Source organism: Gossypium arboreum, chromosome 3 (genome assembly GCF_025698485.1).
Source record: "Gossypium arboreum isolate Shixiya-1 chromosome 3, ASM2569848v2, whole genome shotgun sequence".
Taxonomy (NCBI): domain Eukaryota; kingdom Viridiplantae; phylum Streptophyta; class Magnoliopsida; order Malvales; family Malvaceae; genus Gossypium; species Gossypium arboreum.
This window is the reverse complement of record NC_069072.1, coordinates 138,317,346-138,344,754: the sequence shown is the minus strand read 5'-3', so window position 1 is coordinate 138,344,754 and position 27,409 is coordinate 138,317,346. Positions and strand designations below refer to the sequence as shown.

Here is a 27,409-nt window from a genome sequence, read left to right as displayed (position 1 = left end):
GGATTGGTATTATCTTCAAGTTAGGTTGATGTTTTGTCTCCCAACTTAATGAAGAGCTTGAGTGGCTAAATTATCTAAAGAGACGACGACTTCAAAAGTGAGAATAAATGTCACCTTCCAAAAGAAATGTAAACATTTACTTATAGGAAGATTCAAATCTTATCATAATTTATTTATAAAAATATAAAAAAACTCCTCAAAATAATATAATTTATTTTATTTTAATAAAATTAAAAAAAACAAACACTAATAAGTATAGGTCCACATCTTGACTAAAATGTGGCAACCAACTAAATGAGTGGCTTTTAAATATAGTTAGACATATAGAGATATAGATATGTACAATTGTTTGCCCTTCTTCTTCTTTTCTTTTACCTTATAATATTTTTATTTTTTTATGAAGTTTTTAATATTAATTTTATTATAAGTTTTTATTTATTTTATTTTTATATAACATAACCTCTTCTCATCTCTTAAGTAGAAGTGTAATGCACTTCAACGTATTCAAATCAACGCTCTCCCGCACTAACAACAATATTAATATCAATCAAACTAACACCCAATCGATTTTTATGAAATTATTTAAAAGCTTTTATCAATAATAAATACATTAATATAATTATTGCTATAATAATATATTTTAATTGTAGGTAACAACTAAGAAGCAATGATCTTATATCCCATACACTAAAAATGATAAATAAAGAGTGAAGTTAAAATTAAATAAGGTTGTTGATAATAATGATTGATACAATGTTGTAAAAAGCCTTGTATAGCTCAATTGTATTTAGATTTTATAATTCCTATATTTTAATTTAATAAATAATTAATTAATATTATGTTTTTTACATATTTATATTTTTTATTAAATTAGTTTTTAATTGATAATTTTTTATTTTTTAAATTTAGATTCTTTTAATTAATGACGTAACATGATGTTAAAAGTGTTATATCATCGTACTTTAATAAAAATTTAAATTTAAAAATTAAATTGAGAAAAATATCAATTTTCAAAATTTTTACAACTTACTAAATTCAGGACTAAATATTAGTTTATTCTATGTCTAAATCTAATGGCATCAATTCGACGGTCCCTTTCTTGTGAGCAGGAGCGTGTTCAGCACCTGCCATTCATTGCGGTGGGGCTAGGCATTACATTTGTCTTGTAATAAGAAAAGGGAATGGTGGAGTGTGGTGGTCTCATTATCATGGGTGAGGATGCGGGACCAGATTGGATCAACATAGTCGTAAAATGATGAAGAATATAATTATAAATTATAATTAAATATATTAAAATTTTAAATTGTACCAATTCAATCTTAATTCGACTGATGTGGGTATTATTATCAATATACGAAGACGTGAATTCGAGTGTACTGAAATACATTGTCCTCTTATTTATAAGTTGGGAAATAATTATACGTAATTTTAGGTATTGGTATTTAAATATTTAATATAAAATATTGCAAAGGGTTAATTACGTTAAATATCCTCCAAATTATAAACTAAATTCTAAATTAGTTTTCAAATTTTAAAATATTCTAATTAAATTCTCAATGTATTAATATTGTATCAATCAGATCCTTATATCAATCTATCAGTAATCTAAGCGTTAAATGTTAGCTCAATTTTGACATGAAGCAATTTTAAAACACGTGAATTAAATCTAAATTATACATTGATTAGTACACGTGTTTACAATTTGAGTCATGTATTTTGAATATATTCTACAATAAATGCAAATTGCATTTAATGCCTAAATTGATTGGTAGACTAATACAAAAATCTAATTGATACAATATTAATTTTTAATAACTAAATTGAAATGTTTTAAAATTTAAAGATCAAATTTAAAATTTAAGTGATAATTTGAGGGTTGAGTAAATTAACCCTAATACAAAATACATGAATATAATATGAATAATAAATATGCAAAGAGCACGTAAGAGTAGTGTGCAAAACAATTTACGTGGCACAAGACATGTTTGTAAATTATGTGTCAGACATCGCTCAACATTCCCACCAGTATGTTAGGATCTCCAAAGAAATATTAAAAATAATATTTGGATAAACCTCGTGTTTGCCTAATAATTAAGATGTTTATCATATTAGATATGATCTGATTTCAAGTTATATTAATCGTGTTACTATTTTTATAACTCACCAAAAAAATAATATTTGGATTTACCATTTTAACTTATTTTTAAAAAAAATTAAATAGTCATCGAATGTATTATATAAAAAATTTTAATAATTATTTTAATAGTATTTAATTTTTAAAAGAATAAAAACATATTTTTATGGAATAAAGTAATATTTAGTTTTAAATTTGGTAATTTTTAATTTGATCTTTAAATTTTTTTGTTTTGCATCGCTTTTAAAAATTGATATTTTTTTAATTTGGTCCTTAAACTTTGATTCTATTCAAGAGTGACGATATGGCACTCTAAGATTGCGTGATGTCTTCACTTAAAAATATAAAATATATATCAAATCAAAAAATTATTAGGAAATTATAATTTTAAAAATAGGTGATGACAATGCCATGTCATTGTACAACGAAATCCAAATTAAGTTTAACAAAACATGTTAAATTCAAATGATTAAAATATGTTATTAGTCTCATACTTTGACAAAATTTGAGATTTCATCTCTATACTTAAAAATTAGAAATTAAGTCCCTCGCTTTTTATTTAAAATCTTAGTCTAATCATTAAAATTATAATTATTTTTGTCAAAATTTGTTACTTTAGCATATAGATTAAGTTATCTCTATATAACACGGCATATAATTAACAGAAAATAAACATGTTAAGTTGACAAATTTTAATAAAAACTACCCATTACAAGAATGACCGGACTAGAGTTTTTAAATTTAAAAGTAAGAGGATTAAATTTTTAACTTTTAAAATACAGGATTAAATCTTAAATTTTATAAAATAGAATGACTAATAACATATTTTAACCATATTCAAAAAATTACCAAATTGAAAGAAAAACATCATATTATTTTTAAAAGAAAATATTGAAAACGTGTGGATTAATTAAAAATAGTGACGTGATAGATGTAGGGTGAAGTGTCTTTAAATCATTATACGAAAGTGGTATCCTAATATAGATTCTGATTACATCATGAAACATATATTTTTTCCCTTTTATTACAATAAATATGGGGACACCATTATAATAGAAAGATATAATGTTGTTGTCATGCCACAACATAGGACGACAACTACATATTGTTTTGTTTTGTTTTTCTATTAATAATATCTATTTTTAAATGAGATTTTAAGATTTTGATTGTTTAAATAAATTCATGTCTCAATTAATACTATTTTTGTTGTAATTAATAGCAAATTACATTAATAGTTATTTAACTATAAAAGTTACAAAATAGTCATTTAATAAAAAATTTATCGTCAAATTATGAAAAGTTATAAATTGGTCTCTCAACTTCTCTTTTTTGTCACCAATTGATTAACGTAAAAATGGGAAACACATAAAAATTTAATATAGTTGGGTGATCAAAAACGATAAAATTGAATAGTTAAGTGACAATTTTGTAACTTTTCATAATTAAGTGACCAAAAACAGCATAATTGGGTGACAAAAATTAAACTAGTCCACAACTTGCCTCACTCAAAAAAGTTAAATTGTTCAAAAAATAAAAGTGTAGGGACTAGTTTTAATAAATGATAAACATAGAAAAGCTACGTTAAAAGTAATAGAGAAGGGAGGAAAACAGAGGGAGAAGCAGAAGAGAATGGAAAATAAAGAAAAAAAGAAGGAAAGTTAAAAGAACATAAAAGAAAAAATTAAATTGCTCAAAACAAAAAAAAAATAGAGACCGGTTGTATAAATTAACCTAATTTTTTTGTTTGAAATGATGATTTAACGTGCCACATCAACTTACCGTTACATCATTAACGGTAACTAATTACGACTCAGTGACTAAAATGTTACAACGCGATAACGTAAGTAACTAAAACGTAACATTTTAAACATAAATGACTAAAATTTAACTATTTTAGTAGTTTACCCTTTTTTTTTAATTCATATATTCTTTGTTTATCTCTTTAATGAGATATATACCATAGGCCTAATTATGGTATAATTGCAAGGGCGGTCTAATTATAGTTTTAGACCTTTTAAATATGTTTAAATTGAGATATAAATTCTTTACTTTGATTTTTCATATTGATCATACAATCAAAGTCACATAAAAATTCAATCAATCATGTTCGATCAATAATTAAATGCTTAAAGATTGTTTAACAACCTGGACCTACTAATAATATTATAAAAATATAGGATCAAATCTCAAATTTTAACATAATAAAAGTACTAAAACCAATAAAAATTTTACTTATTTAAGGTTGAGTTGTATAAAAGAATTTAAAAAGAAAACAAGATTTATAGTTTTTAAAAACAATAATCCTAAAGAATTATTTTATTTCTTCAAAAAATATTTTATAATAAATAAATATCATTACAAAAGAGTTAGAAGAGAAAACATGATGAAGCTAGTTGTCAAAGTGTTTGTAATAATAATAATAATAATAATAATAATGGGTACATGATATAGATTAAGCAACTACTATCCTTCATTTACAATTTTTAGCATATGGTTTTGTTTAGAGTGGCGTATAAGCAATTTGAGTGATCCAAAAGTATAATTATTTTATTATGTACTTGTTTAAATCGAGTTACTCGTATCGGTATTGGATGAATCTAAATAAAAATTTTGTAATTTGAATTATCTCGATTTGAATTGTTATTTAATAATAAAAATATTTATTCGATTACTAATATAATATTATGCATTAATTTTGAATATTAATTTAGGCAATTGAGTTGGTCAGTTACTATAATATGATATATGGATAAGTCTATTTGATTCAATGATCAATACGTAAATTCATCAAAATATTTAATCCAAAAAGTTAGTATATAAATTCGACTCTTTCTCGAAGAGTCGTATATTCTTCTTATTGATCAACGATGATTATAATATTAGACAATCTCGTCATATATTTAATCCCGCCCAGATATGAATGCAAGCGACATAGTTGTATCTTCAACATAGCTACATGTCTTTTCGGAAGACGATTGAGTCCCCCCATCTTTTGTTCTATTCTCAAGTCCCTGAACTTATGAAGTCTCGTTTCTGTAGTTGGTCAATTTGTTAACATATCACTGAGCCAGTTTTTATTAACATAGTGACACCAAGCCATTATTGCGGGCCGCGCTACCGAATCAGCGGCATTATTTTTTATACCAACAATTAAGAATTGTTTTCCTTTACTTGCTGCATCAAAAACTACATTACAAGCTTTTGATAAAAAAACAAGCGATTCTAATAAGATTAACTTGAAAATCAAGTTTGGACCAAATCAGCACGAAGAAATTTCCCTCTACTCATATCAATTTCAACCGACCCAGCTCTCAATCTAATCAGTCCGGTCCAAACAATGCATATCAATTTCAAAGGCTACATTATGTACTCTCTACACCTAATCTATATTTGGACGTGTTGTTTTTGTTCTTGTCTTGATTGGTTAAGCGAATCCTAGCCCTGTAAACAGTCTTTCCCTCTACACATCATTAACATTAAAAAGCAATGAAGACTGGAAGATCGACAAAGACCCAGATTGGAAATTGATCAAATACATCAAAAAATCTATGAGATTTCACTAACATTCAAGTTGTCCTTAAAAAAAAGCAACACTAATCACCACTTTCAGCATAGTTTTGCTGCAAAGAAAGGAGACCGGTTTCTTCTTGTTTCTTCTCTGGTTTCTGCTTCAGAAGAAAGATATCACCGACGGCTTGGATGGAGCTTTAACTAGACGACTCCCCGAACCACTCGGACCTTCCTTACTTCTGGAATCATCAGGCAAACTAGCTTTTGTCAAAGCATCTGTGGGTTACTTGAAGACACCTTTCTCCTCTTTAAGCCATCATTGCCACTCGATAAAAGGGTCGAATCCTCGTATGTTATCCTTGAAACAGCTTCCTTTGGCTTCTGGAAATTTGATTTAACGAGGGCTTCTTCTATTTTATTTTCCTTTTCTGCAGGAGTGCGTTGTTGCAAGGCCTCCAGCATTGATTAATCTACGCTCACCGTAGCATGTGTAGACTTCATAGATTTCATCTCATCAAATGCAGCAAGGATGTCCATCTCTCTTTTCGAATCCAACGTTCAGTTCTCCAAAGATTTCATCGCATCACCCATTCCTTGAGATTTCCTTTTCTGTTTCTCTTTCTCCACTTCCTCATCTTCAGCACGCCAAGGTTCAAAATTTATTCTTGCACCCAATTCAGCAACATAATTTTTATCTTGCGGATCAGTCTTTATCGTCATCTCAGCAGGGCACTTGGTGCATTTGAAATAAAACCTATGCATTCGGATTCCCTTATATGTCTCGCCGATAACATCTTCTTTGCGGAAATTGAACTTAGTGCCTTCACATATATAATTTCCGCATGTATTACAACGTATGCTCATCGGAAGCATCGACCGAACCTTCATCTATTGATTCTTCGGCTGCTGAGCCCTCGGAAGCTTCGACAGATCGAGGTCCGGCGAGTATTATTTGTTATTTTTTAAATTTAAATCCAAAATATATTTAAATTCAAAATATACCTACATAAAAATTATATATTTTATCAAAAACCTAACTAGTATGGGCTGAATAATCAACTTGGACTTCGTTAATTGGGTGGGTCATTTGCTTAAACTCGAAAGTTCACTCGAAATTTGAAAAAATTTAGGTAAAAAAATTAGGCCCATTTAAAATATAAGTCTAACTCAAGCTTAAACATTCAAGGTCTGAGCTCAACCTGTTGTTTACGTTTGTAATATTTTATATTATGTAATTTATAATACGTAAAAATTAAATTTATATTAAAATGCTGCTATAATATAAATATTAGAATGTTATAAGATGACTATACTTAAATTTTTAATAAATAATAAATAAAATTATTAATATTAAATTAAAATAATATAAATATATTTTTAAAAATTAATATTAATGGGCCTAAAATGAGTTTGAGTTAACCATTTGTAAATACAGACAAATTTAAGCAAAATTTTAAACTCATTTTTTACAGTTAGACTAGACTTTGGTAAGTATAAAATATCTTAATGTCATGTTCAAACTCGATCCAGTCTAATCTATAAACATCTCTTATCCAAATAAGTACAATTAACATTGAAATATTTTCATGAATTGATTTGAACTAGAAATTGTTGTTTACGTGATAAAAATTTTTTAAATTTAATTATAAAATATCAATATTTAAAAACAAAATAGACAAAAATTAAAGCAAATTGTTATGACAATATTGTCATAAAATAATTTAAATCCACATAATACTAGAAACTTTTCAACAACATTTTAAATTAGTGATAAGAGTTTATATCTTTGGATAATAAAATAAAATAAAATGTTAGAATACAAAATTTACATTTTGATCATTTAATTTCAAGAAGTTACAAAATGGTCATTGAACTATTTAAAAATTTTCATTTAAGTCATTAGGTTTTTAAAATCGTTGTTGTATGGTCTTCTTTATTCGCATCGCCTGTACCAATCGAGATATCTCATTCTCATTCTCCTTCTCTTCTACACAAAGTTATTTGAACCATACTAGATTGATCGATTGGACCAAGAACTGATCAAGGTATCAATCCAGAGAAGGGCATTAAACTGGCTGACTTGGGAAGTTAAACCAAAATTTTAATATATATTTTTATTTTTAATGAATTTTTAATATATTATTTAATCAAACTAGATGGGCTGGTCGAATTAGTCTGATTGGTTGAATTGGAAAACAGATGGTCTGATCAGTTTGACCACTGGTCTAACTCTAAAAGCCTTGCTTTTACAGTTCATTTTTTTTTAATGAAACAACTTTGAACACCACAAATATTGGAACCAAAATTCAAATAGCTTTGTTTTCTGATCTCCGAAATTGATCGCTAGATCGACTTGAATTTGGGGTACGTTCTTTTACTTGTCGTTGAGTACTGATCCATCATACCAATTATCAAATCGTCACTTAGAGCTCGTTAATCGCGCTTAACGACCCAATGACTTAAATAAAAACTTTTGATAGTTCAATAACTTAAAAGAAACCTATTTAATAACTATTTTAAAACTTTTTAACTTTAAGTGATCAAAACATAAATTTATTCATAATTTAGTACAAACTGTTTAAAACTATCCGTAATCTCACACCAACCCTTCAATAAAAAGATAAATACGTTTCAACATGTTTAAACTCATATTCTCTTGCATAAACAAAAATACTAATACAAATTATTGATTATCGAATCAAATTAAACTTAATATGGAGATCAAGATTACAAGCTTTTGATGTTGCACTAATCGAGTTCTCTGAGTTTCTTCAACAAAAACAAAACTAATGGTGTTTATGCTTAGTTTACTTTGAAGTAATTTTCTTCTTTCTATCACAGAAAAAAAATAGTGAAATGGAAAAAGAAAAAAGTCAAAAAGGAAGATTTAACGATCCTCCATAGCCATAGCCATGGCCATAGCCATAGCCTGCTGACATACTAGGCTTTTAGAGGGTGAAAAAGACATTAGTGGGGTTTTGTTTTCACCTTTAATTGAAATCATTTTCCCCACTTGGATGTAAATTCAAACACCGATTTATGTTTGAGTAAAATTAAGAAAATTATAAATATTTGGATAAAATTTATTATAATAAGTTGGTGTGTATGCGATGAAATTGAAGACTTATACATGAAAATAAAATTAGGTAAAAAAGTTAAAAATTTGAAATTTGACCCGTTGAACGGTTTATAGAATGTAAATTTAAAAATTATTGTTACTCAAAACCAATTAGAGTTTTATTTTTATTTAATATATAATTATTTTAAATTTTTATTATATAAAAATAAATATTTTATATTTAAAATGTAAAGATAATTTAAACGTTTTTGAATTTTTTTAGAAATATTTATGAAAGAATACTTTAAAATTTTGTTAAATAATATTTAAAAGCCTTAAAACAAAGCTCATTTTGTCAAAATAAATCTAAAAATTCAAAACAAAAAATTAATATAAAAAACCGAGACACGAATCGAATTATGATTGATGGTTCAAAATTTCAAAAAATTCGATCAAGCTGAACTATTATCACCTCTACATGATAATTACGTATTATGTAGGGGTAGCATCAAGGAGGGCAAACAAGTGCCTTGGCACCCCTATAATGGGTTGTTAGACCAAATTAGAAAAAGCTACCAAGTTCCGAAACTAGAGTGAACAAAAAAAAAGTTTAGATACTAAAATAGACTTAGTTGCTAAGTTTAAAGTAGCGATGTTCATAGGATGTTCATAGGCTGGGATGAGATAAATTTAGGCTTGGTTCCAAATAAAGGTTTTAGGCCTGAACCTGACTCGTTCAAACTCATCCAAATGACCCTTTTTTGTTCAAATAATAATAATTTAATTAAATTTAAATTTAATTATAGAATATATAATTATTTGTGTAAACTATTTTTATTAATTATATATAGTAAAATGTATTGAGTTGGATTAGACCGACCCAAAGTTGAAAAATATAAACTCAAACCTAATCCATAAACATTTCTAGGAACAAAAATCATATTAATACTAGATTTATAAATCATGCAAAAAAAATCAAAATCATTAGGTTCTAATTGATAAGGTTTGATTTTATTTAATCAAATTTGGGTCAAATCTATACTTCTATTCTAATGTTTTAGATTCTTATTTAAATTAAGATTCTTATTGATTTAATGTCACCTTTTATTCGAGTCTCAACTCAATGAAAAAATTACCAAAAGCTCCTTATTTATACAAAGCAATAAATATTATTTCAAAGATAATTTTATCTTTTCATATAAAATCTAGAAAATAATCGTACATGATAAAATTCAATCCAAAACAAATTAACGCTAATATTATGAGCTAATTATGAATTTGCATCAAATTGACTTTAAAACTCAAATTAAATACTAAAATGTTAACACTATTATCTTCATATACCAAAATGTATAACTCTTATCAATTGTATATTTTTACGATAGAAAAATATAATTTTACCATTTTAATAACTTATATCTTTATAATTTTTAAAAGATTAAGTCAATTTTTTATCACTTTTGAAGGGTAAAGTACAATTTTATCATTACTAATTTAAAATTTTATAAACTATAAACAACCTAAATAAAAGAAAAATCATTTTAGGAGGTCGGAGCTGCTAACCCTTGGATTCGCCATTAAATTTTAATATGCCAACAAGGGTTTAAACTCTGCTCATTTCATATTTTTGTTCTAAAAAAGGTTTTAGATAATATATTGAAGGACCAATCTAATTTTATTTAGCATGTAAATATATAGTAAAAAATGGGATAAAGCAATTTAGTCCTCAGACTTGAACTTGACAAATTTAATCACCTTGGTTCTTAAACATTTTTTTATCGACGGTAGTTTTAAAATTTGATTTTTTTTTAATTTAGTTCATAAAATTAGATTTTGTTAAAATATGATGATATGCCATTTTAAGATTGTACTACATCATCATTTTGATTTTTATTAGGCTTTATATAATTTTTTAAAATTTATAAATGATTACATGACACAATTTTATAGTGTCACGTCATCACATTTTCACATAACCCAAATTCATGGATTAAATTAAAAAATTATCAAATTTCGAAATTAATATAAAAATATAAAAACTAAATTAAAATTTTTAACAAGTTCTGTTAAATATGACTCCTATTTTCGGTCAAATTTGAAAAATAATCTTTCAGTTAAACTCTATTTATTTGTTTTAATCAAACACTGATTAATTTAGATTATTTTATTATTATTTGACCTATGAGTTTAGAGAATTTTGTGTTTACGTTTTTAGGGTTTTTTATTTTCGGGTTTTCGGGGTTTAGTCTTTATCTTCATCTTTTATACTATTTGTTCTTTTGCTATTATAGTTAAATTATCTTTGCCCGTGGTTTTTTATCCTCTTTTGAAGGGTTTTTTTACGTTAAATTTGTGTGTTCAATTTCTTAATTTATTTTACTATTTTTCTTGTTCGTTGCTTAATCGGGTCGATCCTAACAAGTTCAAAATAAAATTTCTTAATTTTCTAATTTATAACAACTTCAAATCAATTTAAAGTCTATTCTATCTTCTTTTAACAATGGCAAACATTTTCAAAGCTTAGGTTTGAAGAAGCAAAGGAACCAAATTAGAAACAAAGAATAGGTCTTTCTATTCGAATGTAGACTTTTTATTTTTTCTCACATTAGAATCATTGAAAAGTTTATACATGCATTGACAATTCATAGTTTTGTGGAACAAAATCATACCCAATTTTGAACACTTCTATATTAGGGAAAATAGTCAAATATTAATTCAAATTTAATTATTAAATCGAGCCCGATCTCAAATGACTTATATTATTAATCGAACTAAATTTATATATTAATATTCAAATCAAATAGTTCATTAGTCCAATCAAGATTTTACATTAAGTTTTAATTATAACTGGTTTTAGATTATAGTTTTTCTCATTTAGGTATTTAAATTTTTTGATAAAAATAATACTTAAACTATCAATTTTATTTCATTTTACTTAATAAGTGTACAACAGACAATAAAAACATGCCACATGTCATGGTCATATTGGTTGGTATCGTATTTTGGTAAAATAAAGTATATTTGTGACAAGAATAGGTTTTTAATTTGATTGATAAACCTCAAGAGTATAATATATTCCTAAATAGAAAAATATATAATATATTCTTAAAAGATAATATCTCGTAATAATATTTTAATAAATTGTTAGTCCAAGTATCACTTTTGACAAAAAGTCATAATGATAACCCGCATAGCAATCCACTTATACTTGATTGATATGACACTATTTATCTTATATATCACATCAATAACTAATTTTAAAAATATACAAATATTTAAAATATTCAAAATTATAAAAATTCATAAAAATTTTAAAATTAACTTCAATGTTTAAAATTTTAATAAAACAAATAAATACACACATAAAACGTGACAAGATTCTAGAATTTACCCATAATTTGTATTTTTCTTTATATTGTATAAATAAAACAAATAAGATTCCTAAAATTGTCCACCGTTTGATTTTCATTGGGTTAATTTAACTTTTAGTCCTTAAACTTGATAACTAGGTCAATTTTGATACTTAGATTTCTTTTTTGTCTACTTTGGTGTAACTAAGACTATTTTGGTCCCAAAATTTGGCAAATGTAAAAGTTTTATAATGAGTTATTTTGATTTTTTTTTTAAATTTAGGTGATGATGTGATACGATATCAAATTTTCACGTCATAAAATTTTAATGGAATCCAAATTTAGAGATTAAAATGAATCTAATTGTCAAATTCATGTAACAAAATAAACAAAAAAAATGAAATAGGACTTATTTGTTAGTGAAATTAAAAATAAGTCGTGAGTCGGGGTGTTCATTGGTTAAAACCGAATTAATCAATCGAACTGGTCTAATTCAGTTAATCGGTCGGTGGCAGAATTTAGTTCAATAGAGGGTCAATTAATAATTTTTTAAAATTTTAGTTATCGGTAATTTTTTTTAATTATGATCCTCAATCTTTCAAATTTAGTTAATTTGTTGTCTTGAGATGAAAAAATCATTGAACTATTAAAATTCTAAAGATTCTTAAGAATATGAAATTTTAAATTTCTATGTTTTTTTTAAATTTTTATGAAATACACGAAAATCATCACATAAGTTATCAAGTCAGTGCAATTAAAATTTTAACAGTTTACTGAATTGGTTGATCCAAAAAAAAATGACTAAATCTAAAACATTCAGGGCCAAAGTGATTTAAAAAAAAAAGAATTAGGACCAAAATGATAAAAAGATAAACAGTAAGGACTAAATTTATAGTTTTATTTATTATTGTTTTTTTGGATAAACAACCCATTAATCAAAGTAAACTATTATCTCTTTTAGTCTCTTTCTTTCATTACATGCGAAGGCTGCTTTTCAAAGCTTTACAACTTTTAAATTCGCGGCACCAAATTACCCCTCAATTTTATCAAAACCACAAAATAAACATGCACAAACTCACTTTAATTATAGAAAGAACGGAAGTGCAATTCCGTCACTAAAAATATCCAATAACCATAATTTTTTCCAGTTAAAGGCCAAGTCCAAAAGTCTCCATCTTTGACTCTTTAAATTTTTTTCTTTTTAACAAAATTACAAATCAAAGAACCCTAATATTAAACCCTTTTAAATTTTAATCAAAATGTTGAATAAAGTGTTTTTAATTTAGTTTTGTAATAGTGATTACTGAAAAAATTAGCAAAGAGGAAATTTTTTTTAGGGATCAAATATTTTTATGATGATTGAAACGGCGGTGGTGGTTGATTATTTGGTGCCGTCGTGGTGGGAGGTCAAAGTGGCGGTCGCGGCGTCGGTGTTCGTGATCGTTTCTTATTGGTTTTTTGCATTACAAGGCAAAGATGGTGACGGCGGTGATCGATCGCAGGTTTCGGAGAGTTCTGCTGAAGGAATTCTTGACGATAAAGAGAAGGTCAATTCTTTGACTTTTTAAAGAAAGAAGTATTTTCTTTGAAGGTTTTGTTTTTGTGAATTCTATTTTCTATGAATTATGTTTTGATGTAGATGATGACATTGAATGTAGGAAAATCCGAGCTTTTTCTTTTTGGGTTTAATTTTTTCTTCATTTATTAACAATTATATCTCTATTTTTAAGGGTAAGTTTTTAAGTGTTTTTATTTTGGTTACCAATGGCAGTTAGTCAACGTCAATTTAGTTACTTATTTCTTAATTTTGTTAGTTTTAGTTTTCAGTAAAGTTTTGTGAATTTTGTTTTCTTCATTAATAAGAATTGAACTTGCTTCCTTTCTTTCTTTCGTTAAAATATGTCAGTGTAAGTTTTAAGCCCTTCATGCTATTGGTTTCTTTAACTGATGAGTCTAACACAAGTTCAATTCATGTTTCTTATTTGATGATAATTTTTGTAGCAATTTTTTTCTTTATTAATGGATAATATATGTGTAACTTGTTTTCAGTTTAAAAAGGTTCTTTTTCTGTGAATTTTGATTTGAGTTTTCTTTTTAGTCTTATTCCTATTTATATAGAATTTTATAGACTTTTGTAGGCAATATGATCTTCAGTAGAGTACATATGTCCAGTGTGATGTATAACTTACTTAGTTTCTTCTGTGTTGTCTATTAATTATTGCTGGTAAAATTCACATGAAGTATCGATGTCTGTCACTGTCAATTGATAGTCTTTTCTATCTGTGTCAGAATTCTCCTCCATTACTTGGTTAGCCATATTTACAGTTCACTACCTGTCTCTGTGCAATACCGAAGAAGAGTAGGGGTCACTTGTTTTTGCATGTGACTTCTCTAAGCAAGTTTGGCTGAAAGTTTGGTTGACTTCATCTTTTGATAGAACTTCCACAAGTTGGGATTTCCTTTGATGGAGGGCAAAACAGTCTCTATGCTTTAGTATTACATGGTTTATCTGATACTTTCTGTGTACATGTGTGTGTGTTAAATGCATTGCTAAAGCTGTTATAGTACTCAATCCCATCTCTGAAAACATGAATATTGTCAATCTTATTTTATTGCAGTACAAAATGGAGCATGCGCTCTTTTCATGGAGTAATTTTTCACTTCTTTGACATGCAGTTGTGCACTTATTTTGTAGATAGTCCAGTTGAAAGGAGATGTCCAAACTAATTCTCGATATCTAATCAAGGTACTTTGGGAATTTATTTCATGTGATGCAACTTGTTCCGAACCCAAAATGAGATTGCTTCTGCTCTGTTTTTAAGGTGGAATTGCTGGCAGCTAAGAATCTTATTGGTGCTAACTTGAATGGCACTTCAGATCCTTATGCTATCATTACTTGTGGTTCTGAAAAGAGATTCAGGTTAGATGTTTATGTATTTTCTTTTCTTTTTTCATTACAAGTTTCTGAAGGTTGATGAATTCAAGCTATTTTAGCACTACTGGTTATCTGAGATTAAGTTTTTTTATGATTACAAATAAGCAATATAAGTGGCATGCATGAGAAGCACTTGCGGGGGAAGGGAGCATTACCTTTCTTTTTGTCCTTATCATATTATTAGTTATTACCATGTCACCTTGTACTTTGGTTTTTGGTTTATTTTGTCTTTAGTACTTTTATGTTTGCTCCTTAGTAGTTACCTGTTCGTGAGGACTTTTGAACTTATTTGTTAAGTTCTCCTTTCAACATTGTTGTTTGTTCACGATTTTAGGTCTATAGTTGCATTTTTGGTTCTTTGAGGGAAAACTGTCTATGGTATTTGAGGTTATTGTTAAAACTAAAAGGGCAAATGGGCAATTACTGTTCTGGGGGTCTTTAAACACTTATATCATATGGCTTCATGATCATTCTTTCAAGTTGCAGTGCTTTTATGTTTGTAGTGTTTATATGGATTTTTTCTGTTTAGTAGGTTATGAATAAGACTATAAGAGTGTAGGTTTTTTGCCAAATGATATTCCATGGCATTTTTTCTTGTAGACTGACATTATTGCTACTATAGGAGCTCTTAAAAAGCATATATAATAGTTCTAAATAAACAAAACAACTGATCTTCAAACAAAAATGAAAATGGACTTTAGTGCTTAACAATAGTTCGCATTTGGGAACAAATTCTGCATTATACATGTGTACATTATTTTCCTGGTTCATGTTGAGTTGATGAAATTTCAACCGCGGTTAATGAAAATCCCTCTGATATTTCCAGGCTTAATAACAAAGAAAATGCTTATGACGTAAAACTAGTGAAAGAGTTAAGTACTGATGTATAAAGGATGGTGTTGTTTCGTGTTTACCCGTTGGTCTCAGGGATTATGATATTGGTAGTATAGTACAATATGGTTCCATATATATGATACATCCATGAGTCCTTTTTTTTAAAGTTTTCATGATAGATGTACAATATCTCCATTTTGTCACATACCTAAGAATTTAATTGTCTTGCTGTTGCAGTTCGATGGTTCCTGGTTCAAGAAACCCCATGTGGGGAGAGGAGTTCGATTTCTCTGTAGATGAGCTTCCCGTACAGGTTTACAACATAATTTATTCTCATTTTAGACTTGTATTTGGAGATTTTCCATTTTGCTTCTTCTAGGAACATTATGGTATATACACCCTGTGGATCCAATTTTGTAATCCGGAGCAGCATTATAGTATTCTTCCTGCTTTGATGTATATTTTGTCATTCCTGAGGTAAACTGAGAGTTCTCTTGGACTACCAGATGCATAGCAGCTTTTGAACTATGGTTTCAACCTATATATTTATGATGGTTTGAATGATTTTTCTTCCAAGTTTTAGAGAGAAAGGTTTTTGTTAAGAAAATGTACTTTTCATCCTTTAGATTCTTTGATGTTCATTTTATGTGGGTGTTCCCTTGCTTAGTCTCAAACTAGTGATGAGAAACACTTTTTTTGTGTCTTTCTCTATGTGTAATGCCTTTTAACCTTTATATTTTCTGTACGGGGCTTTTATATAATGAATATCAACCATGCTTTAGAATAAATTGTTCAAAATTCTTTAAGCATCAAGGCTTTATTTTCAATTGGACTTATACTTTGATCCTTGGCTGTACAAATTTTACATTTTGTTGCTTCTACAAAGTTGCTGCTGCAAATTGTGATTATATCTTTGCTTTCCAAAGTCATGTAACCAGAATGTTCCTAATAATATAACTGTCAGTATTCCTCTCCTGATTCTTGGCATTGTCATCAAAAGGAATTTTATTTGCAATAATTTGAATACTGACTTGCATAATTATTGAAAAAAAGAGAAGTGAGATAGTGTAATTCAATTAAGGATGTATGTGGAAGAGAAAAATAAATGGAGACACTTGTGTTAACAGTTTTTATTTTCTTGTGTGGCATGGTTTGTCTAATAGAATCCTTCTTACTCATGCAGATAAATGTGACAATATATGACTGGGATATAATTTGGAAGAGTGCTGTTCTTGGTTCAGTTACAATTCCGGTTGACACTGAAGGTCAAAGTAATGCAGTATGGCATACCTTAGATAGCACATCTGGACAGGTTATATTTTATTCCCAAGTTTCATATTTATCATTTTCTTCTGGCTCCTGTACAATCTTTCTTCTTGTAATTATCATATAAGGCTTCACTGCTTTTCAGGTCTGTCTACATATCAAAACTATAAAACTCCCCGTGAATTCCAGGTATATTATTCATCTTTCAGTATATATATAAACACATCTTAAAATGAAATATTTGTGTTAAGCTGCTTGTTCTATGTTGGCCGCACATAATGATAAATACTGGTGGAATTATTTTTATTCTCTCAATATGTCATTGAATAACTGGAGAGCTTTTACTAACAGGGGTATGAATGGATATGCTGGAGCTAATACTCGAAGAAGGATTTCTTCAGATAAACAAGGACCTACTGTGGTTCATCAAAAGCCAGGGCCTTTACAAACAATATTTAAGCTCCTTCCAGATGAGGCAAGTTTCTTAGATTGTATTTGTAAGTTTTATTTATAAATAAATTGGGCATGATATGGTTGTACTAACAAATAGGAGTTCTAGGTAATCCCTTTTAATCACTTCAGGCCTTGGGTTATCTAACAGGCATTTTCTTTCAGGTTGTGGAGCATAGTTACTCATGTGCACTTGAGAGATCATTCTTGTACCATGGTCGTATGTATGTCTCTGCATGGCACATTTGTTTCCATTCTAATGTGTTCTCAAAACAAATGAAGGTTAGGTTGTAATTTTGGTTAATAATTTACCAAGGTTTAGCCTGTTGAATTTCAGTAACCCTGTCAAAATATATGCTGAATTAATGGCAATTTTACCTACAGTAGAATCCAGAGACATGTAAACTTTCACATTAAAATCTCCCCATCTTCCTTTTCTAAAGGCAAAAACAATTGAACTATATAAAGATAGTAAAAGAAATAGATTTGACACCTTCTATGGCATTATAAACCGAAAAGAGATGTTCAGTGTTTCAAATCTTAACAATCCTTTTTTTACATGACAGGTGGTGATACCATTTGGGGATATAGATGAGGTAAACTTTGTTCTTCTGATAAGTTAGTTAAAGTTAGTTCTGTGATATTAAAAAAAATTATTTTATAAATGTTACATGAATTGACTTGACCATGGTGGAGATTATTTTTTTTAATTTGTTTATGCTTATAATTTTCATTTGGTTTATGCAGATTCGTAGAAGTCAGCATGCATTCATTAATCCTGCAATAACAATTATTCTTCGCATGGGTGCTGGTGGGCATGGTGTACCTCCATTGGGGAGCTCTGATGGTTAGCAACTATATTCTTTTTACTAAATTCTTGGAGGCTGGTGGGATTTATATTTTTTAATATCTTGAACTAAAAGAGGATTGTACCTCAGTGATTTTATTTTTCTCCATCAACATGACATGAAGATCATTGTTGACAATTATTCTTTAATTTTTTTTCTTTTCCTAGTTTGGTGTGATTTATTGATGCCTGCTTGAGTTTACAAAATGTGAGGTTTTTGGCTGCTTTATGGGGATAAATTTTGGCCAATGTACTGGCATTTAGCTGATTTCATTTTTCATGTTGGCTCTCCCTACTTTTAGATTGCACTGCATTAAAGTTTTATGCATAATTGAGCTCAAAAAATAGTTCATGGAGGGAAAATTATTATGGCTTATTCATAGGTGTTTATTTGTTTCATACGTGTTTCTCCTTAGTTAATGGGCTGAAAGGTTTTTTGACTGTGGAAACAAGAATGTATTTGTTGAACAGAAGAGGAGTAGAGGGAAGCATCAAGACATGTTTCACTTGTGCATAGCATGATAGATATACTATTCTCTAGCAATCCAATGATTTCATATTCTGAATAATCACTCTTCTTTATCATTTAAAATTATGCTCACTTATGGTCATTTGTACGGGTTTGTGTCTTACACGCTAGCGCCTTTTGCTTGCTCCATTCAGTTATGCATTCAGAGATCTTTCCTTTAAAGATCTCTATTATTAATTGGGAAGAGTTAGTTCACTTTACAAGAGTGAGAGCCTGGTCTTAGCATGAAACCAGTAAAAGAGTGTTTATAATTTTTCCTTTGTCTATTTCAGGTAGAGTCAGGTATAAATTTGCATCATTTTGGAACCGGAACCATGCATTAAGAGCATTACAGCGCGCATCAAAGAACTACCATACAATGTTGGAAGCTGAAAAGAAGGTTTTCTTGCCTTTGCTCTATGATTTGTGAATTAACTTTTGTTGAACTGTAGTCTTGATTATTATTATTTTGATATGATCAGAGGAATTAGTTTTCTTCACATCCATAGAAACAGCAAAATTTGGTAGCTGAAAGCTTTTCTTACTGCCAAAGAAGGGGTATTTACTTTCCATTTAGTATTAATTTTGCTAGAATCTTGTTGACATTGTCTGGGAGCTGGTAAAGATGACAGGATATTGGAAAATGTTAGTGCAGTAAATAGTTATTTCTTGGCCAAGTAGTAGGAAAATGTTGGATTATACATTGAGTTGGATTAAAAATGTAAAGAAGCAAGAACATATTGGGAATAAGTGGATGGAAAGATTGTGAAAGCTGAATTGTATAAGATTTCCTTTTCTAAATGATGAAGTATAGTTTTTCGGGGGCACTCTTTGAACCTGTGAGGTGCTCAATGATGTATTTCAACTACTCAGGAGTCTGGAATAGGAAGTGATATGGTTGGACCAATGAGAATGTGATGGGTGAATACATTTGTCTGTGAACTCAAATATAATGAAAGCTTATTTGTTGTTGCTATTGCTATTTGCTTTTGTGGTAACAAATTTATGTTTAAAGTAAAAGCTAGAGAAATGATGTATGGATATAAACTAAAACTATGTGAAGGTTTGAACTTCCAAGTAACTTAGAGATTGCTGAACTTTCAAAAAAATATATTTTTAACTGATTATTTTTTGGTTGAATTAGTTTATTGTAATGATTATTGGAGCGCTACACGGAAAGATCCTTTTTGTAGGGCATACCTATATAGGTGTAGCAATTTCTTCAAGGTATTTCATTATTTAGCTTAGCAAATATAAAATGTTGTGTAGATAATTGTCAGTGATGCATATACTGGTAGGACAAAACTGAGACCATTTGATTTATAATAATGCCTTTGTTTCAAATATCCTTGCTTGTATTTATGTGTAAATTTTGTCCTTTTAAATTGATTTGGGGAATTTTTATTTGATTTATTTTGTCCGTATGTAGGAAATAGCAGAATCAGCATTGCGTGCACACAGCAGCTCTATTAGAGGTAGTAGAAGGCAAGCTACGGCTCCCAAAGATAATGCATCTAAACCTGAAAAATCACAAGCTTTTATCAAAGAAGAAGTTCTTGTTGGTATCTACAATGTATGCATCTTATAGTTTCCAGCCTTTTCCGGTTTTATTATGTTGTGAATTTGTATTTTTATGATTCTTGAATGTTTCTTGCAGGATGTATTTCCGTGCACTGCAGAGCAGTTTTATAATTTGTTATTAAGTGATGACTCTAGTTTTACTAATGAGTATCGTGCAGTACGGAAGGATACAAATCTTTCGGTAAGCTAAGATCATTTAGTAGTTCCCCATGCTTATTCTATTGAAAATGTCTTGAAAGTTTGTACCAACTCTCCTCTGTTATTTTCAGATGGGACAGTGGCACCCTGCTGATGAATATGACGGCCTAGTGAGAGAGATAACATTCAGAACCATTTGTAACAGTCCCATGTGTCCTCCAGACACTGCCATGACAGAGTACCAGCATTCCATTTTATCACCCGATAAGAAAAAGCTTGTATGATTTCGTTCTTATTCATTCCGTCAATTCTTATTTAATGATCTCAGTCTCTCAGTTAAAAATTCATTTCCTGTGATACTTTGGCCTATTTTTTATGTTGGTTTTATGTTTGTTTCATTTAATTGAATTTAGTCAATTTTGTCTCTTCTTGTAGGTTTTTGAAACTGTACAACAGGCACACGATGTTCCATTCGGCAGCTACTTCGAGGTAAGTATTAGCTGGATATTTATGTTTTCAGTTCCGGTGGCAGTTCTAAGTTCGAACTTCTAGGAAGAGCAATTTGCTTATGATTTTTATGTCCCGCTTTTGTAATTACCAGATGTATTGGACATCGTTTTATTTATGTGCTGTACCAGGTACATTGCAGATGGTGTGTGGAGACCAATGGCGAAAATTCGTCCATTCTAGATGTCAGAGTGGGTAGGTTTTCTGTTGGCTTTTCATCTCTTGAAAACGTTTTCTAATACAAAGATCCATTGGTCCTTGCACCACACAATAGGGTAGCCCTCTCCCATCCTGCAAAATCCACCCGTCATTGCGAAGGGTTCAAACCGAGACTTCCAGATCAGTCTTAAGTTCTAGCTTCTAGGGTGTCCCCTTGGATACATCTCTTGACAAATATTTCCGGCAGCATTAGCTCTTCTCCTAGTCGAACTCTTTTTCGAAGACTGTCTTTCAATTTATACCGATATGAAATTTAGTTGGCTAATGCGACAGACAATGGTGAAAGTAAAGAACATCCAAAGCACATCCTTTCCCATTAAAGTAACTTAGTTTTCACTTTTTTTTTCATTTTCTTCCATCTGAACATCACTGAATTTTATCGACGGCATTGTCTCAATTTTTGCAGGTGCACATTTCAAGAAATGGTGTGTGATGCAATCGAAAATTAGATCAGGCGCTATCAACGAGGTTGGTATATCTTGAACTATGCTCTTTGCTGATCACGATCACGAATCCCATTCTTCCAAAAACTTTTTTTTTTCATCATTCTCTTAAACATTAAAGGTCAAAATTTTAACCATTTTCCGGCTTTCCATCCAGTACAAGAAAGAGGTAGAGGTGATGTTAGACGTCGCCCGCTCTTATATCAAATCACATACAACCGGTGGTGAGACCAATAACTCATCATCCTCACCCCCAGTTACACAACAAGGTATCAGCTAGCTAATAAACTCTTTGATTTTATTGTATAATTCCTTTTTTCTTTAATACAAGTAATGTAAGAATTATATGTAGAGGTACCAAGGTTTTTGCAATGACCTTGGGTGTATAATGTAACTTAACCCTTCTTTTTCTTTAAGGTTCTTGTAATGCAGTTTTAACTATAATGGTGGGCTAATGTCAACCTTAATTTTCACTGTCAGTGAATATATACACACTGTTTCTTCCTTATTTAATTTATATGTAAATGAAAAAAAGTTACCAAAATTGTGTTCTTTTCTTAGGATGTGATATGTAATATGCTGCTTAAACTCTATGTTTTTAGGGATGGTAACAAGACTAATATATATGTCTGATTTCGAAATTTTATATAATATTTTATAATATATTAATTTTGCAAAATTAAATTAATATATACTATAAATCTTATTATAAAATATTATAGAACTAAATTTTATAAAAAGGGTTAACATAATAATACCTTGTAATTGTTTTCATACTTGAATTTATTTGAAATTGCTTTCACATTAAGATTTGAAATTTTAAATTTTCAAAAAATTTCAGAGATTAATTTAGACAAAAAAAAATTTCAAATTCAATGTAAGAGCAATTTAAAATTTCAGTAACATTGATGAGTAAGAAATTGGGTTGAGATCCCAGAGCTGCTAATTAGTAAAACAATAAAAGTGCATAAAATTGAACTACTAATTATGTTTCATCAATATACATGTGAAACCCACAAGTTTCCAATAATACAGATGTGTTCGCCGGAGCTATGAGGCAATCAAGGATATCTGAAACAATCACCCCAAAATTCCTAACTTTTATAAAAGTTTATAACTCCGTCACGACGGTGCAATACCATTTCCGATTACACAATTCTCAAATATCATAGACTATACCAATTCCGCCTACCATCATCATCCTATCTATGTCACAAAGTTTGGCTGTGAAAATGAAAGCTTCAATTGAATTGTGAGATAACCTTGTCAAATTTTGGAGATGTGGTCTTTATCGGAGCCCAAATATCGGCTCCATTGCTGCGAGCAAGTCCTACAGTACACGAGATCGGCGCAAGGCATAAACCTCGGTTTCTCAAGTTATACTGATCATCACCCTGGAAAGAGAAAGAAAATTTTAAATCGAATCCAAAATCGGAACTTTCGAACTACTATCACTGACCCTAGCTTGTATGTCTCTAGTGTGTCGGATACTTTTATATCTCTGTGTTACATATTTTTAATGTCTCTGTGTGTAACGGAGTCCATTTAATGCTAACCTGTAAACTATTTGTTGGCATGGTTTGGAGATACGGAGCACTCAACACCTGAAACCATCCGAAAAGAACAGAAAAACCGAGATTTTTTTTTAGCTAAAATTGCCATTTGTACGGAAAACGGTTTTCTGCATATCGTAAACATCTCCAATGACATGAGCGATCATAAGTACTCGAAAATTGGCCTTCAAGAAAACTAAATAATTGAACAACGGATAATACAAGTAAACGTAGGCAAGAAAAACAGACCTTAACTTGTTCGTGAAGAAATCGTATGTATCCCTTTGCCTCGAGTAGGACGGAAGCTGTATCCGTCTGCAACGAACCAAACATTACTTCACAGTTATGGCAAACTGACAACTCCATTAAAGGCCTTAATAAACACTAAAAGGAACAAATATAGCATCAATAATCGGATTATTTGTGGATTCAGAATATTAGACTCAACTTTCTGACTCAATTTTCCCCAGAAACAACTGACAGAAGTCACCATAAATGTAAACAAATTAATTGCCAACGCACCTTTCCGTATGGCGAAACAAGTTGCTGCAGAGCGGCAATCCGTTCACTGACCTGATCTTTTTTCTCCTATTCCCGGAAACAGCAAAATAAGATTAATATCAGTAACAAATACATAGAGATTATATATAAACACAAGCACACGATATTTCTAACTACAAAATGAATGCCGAAGATATATAAAACTGAGAACAGACAGAACTAAAAACCTTTGTGGCCTTCTGCCGTTTCGATGCCAAAGACGTAAACCCAGTATGATCAACAGAAAAAGGGCTCCGTTTGTTTTCCATCATCGTTCCAATATCAATCACTTCTTCACTAGTTAAAAACAAGAAAAATAAAATCACCCAACCGAAATAATAACACACGACAAACAAACTTAGCTATCTCACAAATCCGATTTTATTCATCAACGTCGAAAAACACCACAAAACATTCATTACAAATAGTATAATATCAAATAATCAAACGCTTTTCGACTTCAAAACTAAAAGCACGATACTAATTCGACATGAAAGCTCAAAAATAACTAAAAGGACAATCTTAAAAGGCAAAAACAAAAAATACCCAAAGATTAGAATCCAGCAAAGCTCAAAAATAGTGTACGTTCCTTTTGCCTTGTACATTGCATATATATATATATATATATACACACACATACATACATATATATATTATGGCAAAAGGCCATGCGTGTTGATATTATTAGTTGACCATCAATGGAACATATATTTTAATCAAAGAAACTACATTGTTTCGACTCTTTACTCGTGTCAGACACCCCTATCCGACAATATTTGTCATATTTGGACATGAAAACGAGAATATAAACCCTACTTCCGAATGCTCATATGCAACACTCACACTTAAATCCGAGTAATATATACCAAAACAAGCATCAACATGGAAATACAAACAATTTATGTATAAGAAATTAGCAGATAATTATCCATTTACATTAATTTAATCACAACAACGTAATTTAAAACCAAAAAAAAAAACAATATCAACATATTTAATTATATTAATTTGTAGCCTTACAAACAGACAACCTGTTGCAAGAATCAATGAACAACACAACAACCTACAGACATTAAAAATTGAAAAAAAAGGACAAAAATTAAGTTAAATTAAAATATTTCATGGAATAAAAGAATAAGTCTATATATATACACTATCATCTTGATTAATCAAATTGGATGGTGGATGAAGCTCCAAATTTCAGTCTAATATACATAATATAAAATAAACTTAATTTCAAGGACCCTTTTTTACTAAAACAAGTATGCAAATTTGCATTTCTAATCCTTCTAGTTCCTTCAATTTAATTCCAAATAATAACGTAATGAAACAAACCCATGATAGGAAATACAAATAAGAGATAAAGCAACTCACCAAGAACATAAAGCCTGCATTTGCAAAGCAACTCAAAGCACAAAATCTCAAAGTTCTTTATACTATAAATTGAGAAGCTTTGAAAGCAAAAAAAAAAAAAAACCTTTTTTTTTTTTTTGAAGTGAAAGCCAAAGATTAAGGCTTTATGATTCAGTTTTTCAACAAAAACCCAAAGCCCAAAAGGCAAATTTTTTTGTTTTTCTTCACCATAGCATTAAAAACACCAAACTTTTTTTTTTAGTTAAATATTGAAACTTTTTATAGTATTGAAAGAAGTTGAAAACTTTAATGAAGAATTTTTTTTTTCCTTAAACCCCAAAATAGATGAAGGCTCAAAGAAGTTGAGAGAGTATCTATATGGAAAGGGAAAGGCTTTGGTTTTTTTTTTTTTAAGGTTTTTAAAGCAATAACTTATAAATATTATGAGAAAAAAAAAGAAAATGAAAAATATGTGAATTGATTTGTTCTTTCTTAATATTTGACAGCTAATATCCAACCATTTAAAGAGCCCAACAAATTAATTTTCTTTCTTATAATTTATGAAAATTATTAAAATAATATTCGATAATCACATTAAAAATCGAATTAAGCATTTAAAAATAAGATTTTAATAAATATCATTTTTATCTCTCCATCCAATAAATATTTTTATTGAATTTATTTCAAATTTGGCAGTTTTCATTAACTTATTGCTATATTTTTCTAATTTTATTTTAACTAATAAATTAAAATTACACGAAAAAGGGATACTGTTGTGTTTCTAATTTGGCGGGAAATCGTTGTCTGAAAATGAGGGTAGTTTTGGAAACACGGGTGAGTTTGAAAATCACTTTCTCCCGTATCCACAATATTCGCTCTAACTCGCACTCTTCTGTCAAGATTTTACACGTGGCTGTCTTATTCAAGGGACGTGAGGTTCAGTAGTTGAGTGAGAAGAGTGGGGAAAATGTTTACAAAAAAAGTCCACAAAAGAGATTAGATGGGGTGGGACCCACACGGTTTTGATATTTAAAAGAAGTCATCTGTTTTCCTCATAAATCCAAGCCTATTCAGTACTTTTCCTCAGTACTTTGGTTCTTCCTATTTTAGCAAACCAAAAAAAGTGAATTTTAAATTAAATTAAATTATATTATATTATATTATATTACTATTTTTAAATATTTACTATTTATATATATAAATATATCTTAATTATATATATAAATATTTTTGTATCTAACTATAAAATTTAAAATTATTAATTAAGTTTAAAATAGATGATTAAATTTTTATTATTAAATATAATTATAAAAATAAAATATTAAAACTTTGTATTAATTGTTATTGGTCGGTACATGATTATATTGGCTAAAATAGACTAAACTCGGAACACAACAAAATGATCAAAATATATTAAAATTTTTTATCAAAATAAAACCATAAATACTTGGTATCGATTTAAGACAAAACGATGTCTCTCAACCGAATACTGATTGGCATAATTTAAACATATTATATATTTATATGATTAATTTTGTATAAATTATGTCACTTTTATATTGTATCCAAATTTGATAGTTGTATATCGGGAAAGTCTTTAAATTATGCATACACTTTAATTTAGTGTGAAATTTAATTTGTGAATTTTAATTTAATTTTAAAAAGTTGTACGCATTTATAAAAAAAATCAACTTATTTTTATATTAAATCAATATAAGTATCTGTTTATGTCATATGTAAATTGAAGCAAATTATATTTTTATGTATAATATTACACATTTAATCAAAATTAATTTATAATTTTAAAATTTATCTATTGTATATTTTATTATTTTTGTAAAGTTTGTATTGCAATTTTACATAATATTATATAGTTGATAATTGTTTTATTATTTCTAAATATACTCTAATTTTATTGTAAAAATTTTAAAAAATTCATGATAGAATGGTAGATATTATTTCTAATAATATATATATATATATACTTAATATTTCAAAGTGTACAATTTATTGCCTTTTTATTATGTAAACTCAATCAATTAGTAAAATAACAATTTTCAATAAAAGAAGTAATACTATTTTACAGGCCGAATAAATTTTTAAGGGTCCGAATGAAATTTTAATTTTTATAGTCATATCTTTATATTTTTAAATAATTAAATCAAATTTTATAATTTTAAGAA

At 28.8% G+C, this 27,409-nt stretch overlaps 3 protein-coding genes across 4 annotated transcripts; 1 reads left to right on the top strand and 2 right to left on the bottom strand.

Annotated features, from left to right (window-relative positions):
* Positions 1-6,196: 6,196 nt before the first annotated feature.
* On the bottom strand, positions 6,197-6,642 carry LOC108475095 (uncharacterized). The gene has a single exon (XM_053026404.1). The coding sequence runs from the start codon at positions 6,530-6,532 to the stop codon at positions 6,203-6,205; it is 330 nt and encodes a 109-aa protein (XP_052882364.1). The 5' UTR covers positions 6,533-6,642; the 3' UTR covers positions 6,197-6,202.
* A 6,448-nt stretch (positions 6,643-13,090) lies between these two features.
* Positions 13,091-22,235, top strand: LOC108474424 (BAG-associated GRAM protein 1-like). The gene is made up of 18 exons (XM_017776335.2): positions 13,091-13,599; positions 14,748-14,798; positions 14,875-14,972; positions 16,059-16,134; positions 17,005-17,133; positions 17,233-17,276; positions 17,439-17,562; positions 17,703-17,819; positions 18,104-18,133; positions 18,285-18,384; positions 19,186-19,292; positions 20,322-20,465; positions 20,550-20,654; positions 20,743-20,889; positions 21,047-21,100; positions 21,250-21,313; positions 21,744-21,805; positions 21,938-22,235. The coding sequence occupies exons 1-18, from the start codon at positions 13,405-13,407 to the stop codon at positions 22,058-22,060; spliced, it is 1,770 nt and encodes a 589-aa protein (XP_017631824.1). The 5' UTR covers positions 13,091-13,404; the 3' UTR covers positions 22,061-22,235.
* Positions 22,236-22,726: 491 nt separating this feature from the next.
* Positions 22,727-25,649, bottom strand: LOC108475447 (transcription factor bHLH153-like). Of its 2 annotated transcripts, none has more exons than XM_017777415.2 (6): positions 25,248-25,649; positions 24,062-24,165; positions 23,856-23,921; positions 23,583-23,648; positions 23,337-23,384; positions 22,727-23,174 (listed from the first exon to the last, which is right to left on the bottom strand). In XM_017777415.2, exons 2-6 carry the CDS (start codon positions 24,143-24,145, stop codon positions 23,022-23,024), a joined length of 417 nt encoding a protein of 138 aa, XP_017632904.1. In that variant the 5' UTR covers positions 24,146-24,165; positions 25,248-25,649; the 3' UTR covers positions 22,727-23,021. The 2 variants fall into 2 exon arrangements, with proteins under 2 accessions (XP_017632904.1, XP_017632903.1); XM_017777414.2 differs by having other exon boundaries at positions 24,062-24,170; positions 25,248-25,647.
* Between the last annotated feature and the right edge of the window lie 1,760 nt (positions 25,650-27,409).